The sequence below is a fragment of the Nipponia nippon genome, unplaced genomic scaffold (assembly GCF_047370975.1).
Source record: "Nipponia nippon isolate SJK-2023a ecotype South Korea unplaced genomic scaffold, ASM4737097v1 scaffold_1, whole genome shotgun sequence".
NCBI lineage: Eukaryota > Metazoa > Chordata > Aves > Pelecaniformes > Threskiornithidae > Nipponia > Nipponia nippon.
Window position 1 is genome coordinate 56,499,072 of NW_028262290.1, and position 10,807 is coordinate 56,509,878.

At 44.2% G+C, this 10,807-nt stretch overlaps 1 protein-coding gene across 5 annotated transcripts in view; it reads right to left on the reverse strand.

Annotated features, from left to right (window-relative positions):
* PPP4R1 (protein phosphatase 4 regulatory subunit 1) overlaps positions 1 to 10,452 on the reverse strand; it is a 71,060-nt gene extending 60,608 nt beyond the window's left edge. For 2 of the 5 annotated variants that reach the window (XM_087756697.1, XM_087756687.1), the window contains exons 1-2: positions 10,080 to 10,452; positions 9,737 to 9,781 (exon numbers count right to left, since the gene is read on the reverse strand). In XM_087756697.1, coding sequence (XP_087612823.1) covers positions 9,737 to 9,781; positions 10,080 to 10,086 — 52 coding nt within the window. In that variant the 5' untranslated portion in view covers positions 10,087 to 10,452. Of the gene's footprint in view, positions 1 to 9,294; positions 9,391 to 9,510; positions 9,615 to 9,736; positions 9,782 to 10,079 lie in introns of those variants that run through there. The other 3 variants (XM_087756714.1, XM_087756705.1, XM_087756723.1) reach the window with 3 other exon arrangements.
* Positions 10,453 to 10,807: the final 355 nt, after the last annotated feature.

Consider the following 10,807-nt stretch of genomic DNA (forward strand, 5'->3'; position numbering starts at 1 on the left):
AAACATCTATATTTGTCCACGGTTAGGAACTCATTACTCTTACCCTTTCATAGTGCACTATATTCCAGCTCCGGTTCCGCAGTGACATCACAGACCAAAGCGTCAGTCATGCTATTTCAGCTTCACTTGCTACCAGAAATTTACTGCACTGCTTCAGTAACATTAACAAAGAGCTATCGCGATAACAGTTACACAAATATTACAAAATGTGTTTGTAATGCTGAGTTCCACCATCTTGCCTGCCAGATCCAGGTGTCACTCACTGGTGATCATAGATCCCACTGTCAGAAAGTGGGAGCTGATTTTTCCAAGAGACACTTAAATATATCATCTCCGTTCTCCTGCTGTAGTCTGAGACGGAAAATGCAAATGAGGTGCCACCAGTTTACCCTGATACTGCAAATGTTTTCAAAGAAAAATACAAGTTTGAACTGTGTGTAATCTTACTCAGCAAAACTGCAAAACAGGTGAACAAAAGTATAAAAGGGATCTGCAAGTGATACTCTTTAGATTACAGTCCATCCACCATATTAGCAGAAATAAGAACCACACTTCCCTTTCTCTGTCTCTCCCCCAAATTTCCCCTTCAAACATGCACCACTAACTGCCTTGAGCCTCTTACGAATGTGGTGAAGTCACCACACCTGAATCCATAGACTTTGTTGTCTGCAATCCAAGTTTAGTGGGATTGGATTTGGGGGTGGGGTGAAGGAGGAGAGAGGTAGGAGCAAGGAAGAAGATAAGAAGGGGGAAATGCAGAGCAGCTCTGATGCAAAGCTGCTGTGCTAACAGCAAGGCTTACCACATTAGCCCCTATGCAGCACTTTCATAGCAAAGCTTGCTAACAGCTTGAAGCACAGACAGAGCAAACCCTATAAAATAAAAGCTTCGGTACAGGCTTGGTAGGGGGAGCTTCGGTGCAGGCTTGGTAGGGGGAACATTTAGCAGATGAAAGACAGACACAGGAATCAAAATTGGCCGCTGTTTACATACAGAACTTACCCAAGTATGGCACAGCAAATTTAAAAGACCTACTAGACTAAACATAACAAAGAGTATTTTCATTTAGCAAAGGCCTTCAAAAAAAGATACAGTTATCAAGCATGCCAAAGGAGTTCCTTTTCTCATCAAGCATCAGAGGAAACAAGGGGTGACAGAAAATTCTTTAAGCAATGAGGACAGGTGCAGCTACAGACAAGTTTGTCTCTTCAAGGCATACACAAGCAGCACTGAAAATCCTGATTGCTCTGAAACAAAGGAATAGTTCTCTCTCATATTGCTCGCTAGTCATTTATTTGCACAACAGCAGAATGTACCTTTTACCAGTTAACAGTTTGACCTGCAACAAAAGCTGGTCCAGAGGAAACTGAAACAAAGAGAAGAACATCCAAGCTACCAGTTAAAACAATCAACAGTTTATATTTTGTCTGCCAGTTTCCTGCTGGGAGCACGTCACGCCCATCACCATGGTACTCAAGTCCCCTGCTATTTAAGTCCCTATCTTTTACCCCTTCCAAACAACTCCACACAATTAAGAATTGTGGAATGAGGCTGGAATGAAGCAAAAGTTAGCTAGTGCAAGCAGGAAGTTCCTCTAAAGTACTTTTTTCTCCTCTACAAGTTCCTTACAGTCAAAGAAAGGTATCCGCCCTCTCTCTGCAAAGCACTGCTACTTGTGGAGTTTTTGATTCCCTCCATGACTGACTGAGAATTTTGTAGCACTGCAAAGAGAATCCCACTTCCATCTTCAACCAAGATGTTCTTCTCCCTGGTCCTACCATGACAGGACACATACATTCACTGCACTTGCGGCCATGCTCAAGTTCTGCCCCTAACTGGCTATCTGGTACACACAAAAACATCAAGTTCAAACTACATATGCTTTAACCTTGGACTAACTGGACAGGAGAGCATTATGAAGCAAGCAGTTGAAGCTCAAATGCTCCAAATGTGTGTGCTAGCTTTGCAATGCTGATATGACGCCATGAGTTATAACACATCAGATAATAACTCTACTCCACTTGAATCAAGTGTTGCTCTGCTGTGCAGTTACTTTGACCGGTTCAATCACAGTAACTGAAATACACTTACTGGGGCTAAATGCTGCAGAGAAGGCAAGTTCTATGACTAGTACATCCATAATCTATAATGCATGGCTTTGCAACATAAATAACTTTGAACTTCCTAACTGTACTTCTCCTCCCTCCTCTTAAACCCCAGACAATGCTCTTGAGATGTTGTTTGACAGCATACAAAACTCTTGGTGGGATAAGCCTTCGTGTTTCCTGAGCGTTCAGAGGCGGAAATTCTTTCTGCAACTCTTCACACTTTTCTTCCTTCTGCAACTCTCCACACTTTTCCTGTCTGTGCTCAGCATGAAGTATAAAACTGGGCTATGGGAGAAAATTGAGCAGTACAGAATGCAGTAGATTGACTCTTAGAAAAAGCAAGAACAGTCATGGGTGTTAATTTCAATGTTATTTAAAATAGAGTTTCCTCTAATAAAACATACATACAAGCAAACTTGCACAAGCAAGTATCCCTCCAGACTAATCAAGCTATTCCTCCTGCAGGCTAGAGAGGAAGGAAAAGGTGGTCTCTCTTCCATTCAAGTATTTGGGAACTGTTCAGGCACTATGGCAACAAGGCAAAAAATATCTAAGCAGACTTATTTATTAGAGAAAAACACTCCAACAGTCTGCATTATCGCTCATATAGAATGTCACTTTTATACATTAATATATTTAGCTTTCATGGAAATTGTATCTCAGAATAATGTGTACTTATTGTACTATTTTCCTTTCATTTTTCTTTACCTTAAAAATAGTTAAAAAAAACAAACACACAACAAAACCCAAAACACAAAACCAGTACTCTCGACTCTCAGTGCAGTTGTTCTGCTGTCACAAATGAACACCCTTCACAAACCTATTTTGACACTTCATTCAGCCTATACATTGGACAGGATTTTAACACCCTATTGCCAGAAAGAACCGCAGCATCCCACCCAAACCAAGAAAAAAAACCGTATCAATTTTTCTTATGCTATACCTTCTAAAGCAGACAGAGAAGCACTGATGTTCTGCATTCCTTTAGGGGCAGCTGTCCCTGCCTCACTCTTCCAAAGACAGAATTGTTACTCCAGCTCTCAAAGCAGAAGTTATCCTTTCATCCAGTTCTGCTACTGTTACAAGTCATCTCTTGCAGCTACTACTGTTACAACGAAAACTTCCTGCCCACACAGAGGGAAAGTCTTAGCAGCAAAAGACACACACAGGAAAGAGAGGCATTTTATCTTCAACACACTGCGGTCTGCCACCTCCACAACAGGTCAGCAGTCAGAAACAACTGCATGAACACCTAAGTTTCACTCCGTCTTAAGCTTAAGATTTTGAAAAATTCCATCTCTTTCCTGACTCATTCATGCCTTCCCCTTTTTGGTTTTTTCCCTCCAACTGGGAGAGAAAGGGAGAAGGAGAATACCTGAAGCCGTAAGAGATAAATCAGGAGACAAAGACAAAATTAAAAAAAAAAAAAAAGAGAGAGAGAAAGAGAGAGAGAGAGAGGAGCTGGCAACCTTATCTGAGGATTCCTGCCAGAGACAGGAACATAAAAGGTGGCTGGTGAAAAGCACATTTCCACATCAGAAGTAATGCTACTGGCTTTGGGAAGCTGAAAGCCTAGAAAAATACCTCGTCTTCAATCCTCTGCTAGGTGTAATGTAGAAAACGTGCAGCTGCATGAGGAAGGTTCATTAGTCTCTATCAAATCAAGCACAACCCTTTCCTCACATCATCTCCTTCTCTCTAGGATCCTAAGAGGCTGCTGGAGAAAAAGACACTAACCATTACCCACCTGAGACCACTAGAATCAGAATTCCGTAGGGACACAGCCATCCACCTGAGTCTCCCAGTTTTTATGAGGGTCAATCACCACATTAAAAGACAAAGAAATGAACTGAAGAGTCAGGGGAATTAAAACCTGATCTCTGGGGGAAGCAACAGACTTAACAAGTATGCTTCATTAGCATTAAAAACCAGTTATTAGCTTCCCAACGGAACAGAATCTCAGTCACACCAGAGAACTGAAACAGGAAGTCTGTCATTAATTTCTGTTGTTATTTTTTTGCGACACAGACATTAAAGACTGCAGACTACTGAAATGCCAACCCAGTAACTCAAACTATCTCAGCACTCTTTCACCAGAGCTAAGTCTGTGATGAGACCAGAAGGTCAGTACTGCAGCATGGGATTTGAACATTATATTGGAAATTTAGCTATACTCAAAGCTGGAATTAAGTCTAAGAAGTTACCTGACTTGCAGTCTATACATAACAACCAACAGCATAACAAAATTTGCTAATTCTTGTTCTGTGGTAAAGGAACAAAGGAACCACAATACAAAAGCTTCTGATATTACTATGTACAACTGCGGGAAAGGTAAGGTGAATTTTAACATAATGAATGCATGTTATTCCAGCATAATTCACTGCAAGGGAATAAGAACTACAATGCAGCATAAAGCTGTGATTGTGATTTGACACCATAGGGAAATACAGACCATTTTATTTAAAAAACAAAACAAAACAAACCCCACCAACACCTTTTAACTTTAAGTACTATAAAAAAAGAAAAAAACTTAAAAGAAAAAAAATTAAATTGAAATTAGCTTCTATTTGGAAAGAGACTTGTGTGCTACCCAAGGCTAAAAGAATAATTTAATTAAAAGCATTCAACCAACACAAGCTCACTGCCGATACATGATGATTTGCTGATCACCTGGAACAAGAACATATCAAAGATAAACCAGCTTTTGATACCTGCAGATGCACAAAGAGTATTTTCTTCAGCTCAGCTAAATAACTGGTTCATTCACAGCTGAGAAGCCCGGTGGGAGGAAAAGCTAGAAAGACCTGTCCTCCCTTTCCAATCAATGAAAAAAGAACTCAATACTAAAACCAGAAGTATATTAGATTATAACTACTGTATTTTTTTTAATCTTTAGAACTCTTTAATCCACTAGTAAAATCCACTGGTAGTAACACTAGATTTGCTGATTGTAAAAACTATCTTATTGTTAAATTTTAAATCTGTCTTACTGTTAAACTCTTATGCTAAAGAAAACAAGTTTACACACAGGTGTGTATACATCTCTATAAAAACTCATTTAACAGTTCTAAACTAGAACTGTCTAAACTATGCTTAGATATTAAAATACCATTTTCTGCATTTTTAGTTAAAACATCTGAACACTAAGCGTACAGAAAAAGGTAACTTATCACTCACCATTTTTCAACATGATAAAAGGTAAAGCTTTGGAATCTGAATGTTAAGCTACATAACCACCAAAGCATGTATATAGTACTTGCAACTATCAAAAGTCCAAAAGTTGTATGTAAATGCAGCTGCCAAAAAAAAAACATTTTTCAAAAAACATAAATGCAAAACATTATTAAAACCAGTTATTAGATCAAAATTTCTTTTCTCTCCTGATTTAAATCACAATTAAAATACCGAGCTAAATAAAGCTATCCTCTTTCACAACCTGAATTCTAATTACAGATGGCTCCACTTTTCAGAACACACATCCTGCACACATCAATGGACAGACTGAAAGAAGTCAGCATCATGGTACGTTTGGTTGCATCTATCTGTACTGATCAGTCCAATCTTCAGAAACATCTAGGGAGAAAAGGGGATGTGGAACACAAACTATCCAGGAAGAATCATAAAGAACATTTTATTTACCATCAGAAATATATAATTCTACAACCCCCCGCGTTTGCTTTTCAACCATTTTTGTTGCTTATTTTCTTTTCTGTTCTATACTTAGCTTATACAGTTATGTTATTCTATTATAGGATTATATTATTTTGATATGCACAAAACAAAGATTTGAACAAAAGCTAAATTTTCACTGACTTCTTTTCATATACTATGCAAGTTTTTAGACAAAAGATCAAGGAAACCAATAGTCCAAGTAGCCTTATGGGTAACTCTCCAGCTGACACTGAACCACTACCTTAATTTTGCAACCTTATAGCAGCCAGATGGGATGGGGAGTCTTCTGCAGGCTTCCACTTTGAATTTTCACCCTATTGCCTTGGGGGGCGGGGGGAAGTTGCCTTAATGGATATCGTGCAAGGATTCTTGTTAGCTTCACCTTCACACAGATGAAATGCAATGATATGTTATTTATTTGGGGTGTTAGAGTCAATAACAAAGTTGCCTTTCACAATAAGAACTTACATTTAGGAATTAAATTTCCTTTATAACCTTCTGTATGTTCAGCCAGGACACAGTCACTGATTTTTTTTTTTCCTTCTTCTTTTACTTCAAACTACCAAACAAGGAAAAGCCACTGGCTAAGTATGCGAATTATTATCATAGCCTCTCACATCAGGAGCTACCTCTACAGAAACAAAATATTAGCTAAAATTAAAGTACTGAAATACCAAGTGCCAAGCTATGCAACTACTTAAAGCAATCATCTGTGTGTACCATCAGGTGTAAAGTATGCATTTACCTGGAAAAAAAAAAATAAAATCAGAGCTTTCCAGTGGTTACCAAGCAACCAAGAGCAGAAAATAATACGAAGCTTTCAAAATAGAAATGCAAACCAAAGCTGAAATTAATTATTTAAAAGTCAATCCAGCTGGTGTATCAACCACTCTCTAAAAGCCTTTCTTATAAAAGCTCCTGTTTAATCTCTGACCTCTTAAACAAGTAAACAAAAGGCAATTTTTAAATAGCTGCCTTCCACAGCATATATTCTGAAGCTCTCCCACTACTCCAAAAGCAGATTTACTACTCTGTTGAAATCCAGGAATGCTTCATTTAACCTAAATATTTATCAAATTCTCTTCGGGAAAAGGTAAACTTTCTTTTACAAGCAACTATTAAAACAGTACTCCAAAGATATAATAATTTACTGTTTTATATTTCAGGTTAATCAGCATCCAGTGAGTTTGCACAATAAATGAGGAGAGGCACAAATTGTACAGTTGTACAAGTTGTTGATTAAACTCCAACTTTCCAGTAAAATACTTAATTCCAGAGACCTTAAAGACAACAATCATAAAACAGCTGTTCTTAACTCCGCACATATAAAAAGATATACAGATGCTTGGTTCGCTACTTTTAGCGGCGACTGCTAATTGTTGTTTGCTCAACTCCAAGACTTTCTCCTACTGCTTTAGAACATGACTAATAAAAGGTATCTATTAGTCACCTTAATGATTCTTTCATTTTCTTCTGTACTTTTATTGTATTAGAAAATGGTGAATCACATTGTAAATTATCATTATTAAAATAAAAACAAAACCGATTTCATGATTCCAAATCAAACCTAGACTCACTGATGAGCTACAAAGGAACGCCTAATCTAATGAAATGTCCTAAACCGTGTGCCTAATCAGAGACCGAGATTCAGATGTCCAATCCAGATCTGTACACACGCATCTAGACTTAATCACTCCTGGTTTCTCCAGTGTACCTCATAGATGTTTTGCTATTGCTTGACACCAGATCAATTACAAACCAAAAAAATCTATTGAAAACCACATAGTTCACTTTTCAAAATAGCCAAACAACTGATCCCATCTCAGTCTTTTCTTATAATTCGTATTATTTTACATTTACCTAATTTCTCCTTCTAAATTAAACCATCAGGACTACAGGTATGCCCACATGCCTTTTACCTTGTTTGTCCTGAACTATAGCTTAGCACATTTAATAGCAAGACTGCAGCTGGCAGAATCATGCATGCATAAAAGCTGCCAGCACTTCCAGTTTTCTCACAATTGCATTACTACTTCAGGAACAGACCTCTAAACCAGTGTCTAACTCTACTGCTTCAAAGAGCTGTAAACATTTGAAATATTTACAATAGAGAGATACTGTAGGGTGGGGTTCAGGTTTGGCACAGCCAGGCAAAAATTGCAGCTTTTTGTCTTTTTTTGTCATTGTCTGTTTCATACGTGCAACCATGAAATGTAATCCCAAACAATGCATCAATTGGGAATATTTTCATAAATTGCATAAAACCTGTTGTACATGGGTACAAAACATGGTTATTTCAAAGAAATACCACTGCACAAGAAACAGTGCTTTTGACTAGATATGTACAGTCTTTTGGTCTGTATTATTTTTCTTTAGCTCAAACCCACCCCACAAGAACAAAACCACATAAAATTTAAAACCATAAAAGACATCGCATGACTGAACTATGTCCAGACAGCACACATTGATTCATACAGATTCCTGTTTCTCCTCTTAAAATAATATGCAGAAGTATTGAGCTATTCACTTTTATCTACTTCCATCAAAACCTCAGTAATTTTTAATGAGGTTTCAAATGTTTAGATTTCTACTGCTCCTGCCTTCAGGATGCTCTCATCTGGATTAAGTCATATCTCCACGCATATATTATGCTTTTAAAGACAAGACCATAACATTCAAACCATCACTAGAAACCCACGGGTTCAGAATCATCTCTCCGATGACTACACTCATATCTATCTTCAACTCCTGTCAAGAAAAATCATGATCTAAGTGGAAATTTAAGACACTACTTTTTTTAAAACAAAAAAAAGTGTGTCACTTCTGAGAAAGTCCTCTTGTAATCACTCAAAGTTTTCAAACAGCTATGCTATCAATCTGAATTTCAAGCAAGCAGAATTGGGGGGGGGGGAAAAAAAGCCTTAGAGAAAGGCTCCCTCTTTGTGCAAGGCAACGCACGATAGAAGCCTTTTAAATGTCAGATGACAAAACTGAAAAAGATGTAAAACGTTTACAGTTAAATTCTGAAAAGTTAAAATAACACTTCCCTAAAAACGTAAGGCATAAAATGAAAGCTTTTTCTCCTGCAATCTAGTCCTGGTGAGCAGATCGCTGTGCAGACTGCACGTCAGACAAGACACCTTCAGACAGCGACAAGGGTCCGCACGCCCACGGCAGACTGCGAGGCAGACGCCTGCGTTACCAGCTACCTCCGCCTCCATTTTCACTTTCCGCCCAAAATTTATCCTCCTCTGCTTCCAAGAAGCTCCCTCGGTACCGACATTACCAACAGACGCCTTCTCACCTGAGTAACATTTTAACAGTCTGCCCAGCCAGGCTTCATACCCCTGAGTTAGTAATTTTGCACCAGAGCCACATTCTGCAATTTGCACCCTGACATTAACTCTTTTCCACACATCTCTCCAGCAGAGTCAGGAAGAGGAGGCCGGGGGGGGGAGGGGGACGACACACACAAAAAAAATATATATAGATATAAAAGGAACGAGCAACCCACACGCTGCAGCCTCCGACCCGGCAGGTTTCTCCTCGCCGGAGGCGTCCCCCCGTGCCCGGGCCATGAGGGGACGACTCCCCGCGGCGGCCCGCAGGCTGCCACACCTCCCGGCGGGGCGGCCTCCCGCCCGCCCGCCCGCCCGCCCTCGGCGGCCGTTAACGGAAGCCCCGCACCGCCCCCCCTCCCCCCCCGCGCGCTTCCCGCCGGCCAACGCACCCCGCTGCGCGCCGCCGCTCCCCCGCGGGAAAGCCCGGCGGAGCCCGGCCTGCCCCACGGGCGCCCGGGTGCGTGTCATGTACACGGGGCAGCGCGGAGCATGGCCTCCCTCCTCCTCCTCCTCCTCCTCCCCGCCGCCTCCCACAATGCACCGTGGGCGCTCCCCTCTGAAGCCACTTCCTCGCTCGAAAGCCGCCCCGCGCCACCGCCCCCCGGCCCCACTCACATCCGTCGATCTCCTCCTGCAGGTCCTCCTGGAGCAGCGACAGATCTGCGGGAGACACACCATGTGCCAACGCGCCCGGCCCGCTGCCCCCCGCCGACCCCCCGCCACCTGTGACCCGGCCCGCCCGTGGGGCCGCCGCCGCTAGCGGGCTCCGCAGGCTGCGCCCCGGTGTCCCCCCCTCGGCCCGGCCCGGACCCACCCCGCAGCCCCCCGCGCTCCGAGCCGGACAGCGGCGGGAAGCGCTTCCGAAGCCGGGGCGGGGGAGAGGAGGGGGGGAAGAGGAGGGCTGGCGCCTCACCGGGGAGGCGGCGTGTGCGGAAAGGGGGTGGGGGGCGCTACCTACCCGCCATCTTGCTGCAGCCCCCGCGGGGCGCCGGGCTACATTTAACCCGCGGCCGAGAGACGAAGGGGGGCGGCGGTGCGGGCGGCGGGAGGGGGGCAGGCCCCGCGCGGTCCAGGCCCCGGGCCCGGCGGCGTCTCCCCGCGTCCCCGGGAGAGTCGCGGAGGGAGGGAGGAGGGAGCGGGCGGGCGGAGGAAGGCGGGAGGAGGGGTCTGGGCCGGACACGCTGCCCCCGCCTCCGCCCGGCGGAGCCGCGCTCGCTCGCACAGGCGGCCGCGCCTCCCCGCCCCTCGCTCTGACTCACGCCCGGAGCCGCCCGGCCCGGCCCGGCCCGGCCCTGCCCTGCCCTGCCCGCGGGGGGCGAGGCCGGCGACCGCCAGGGCAGGGCCGCACGCCCCGGCCCGCTCACCTGGCCTCGCCTCTTCCCCCCCGCCGCCATCTCGGGGCTCGGGCTCCTCCTGCCGCCCGCCGAGGGGCGGGGAGGGCAGCGGAGCCGAGGCGAGGCCCCACCGCGCTGCCGGCCCTGCCCTGAAAGGCCGCGTTTTGGGTGCCGTGGGGTCACCCGGCGAGAAGGGCCCCCGCAGGACGGCCGCGCCGCGAAGGTGCTCCTCACCTCGGGCTGCCCGGGGTCGCTTCCAGAGGAAAGGGGCCTGGGCGGGGCCGCAGAAGTCCCCGCTTGGGGCGTTGTGGGGTCCCCTGGAGAGAAGGGTCCCCTGAGGGGTGGCCGTGCC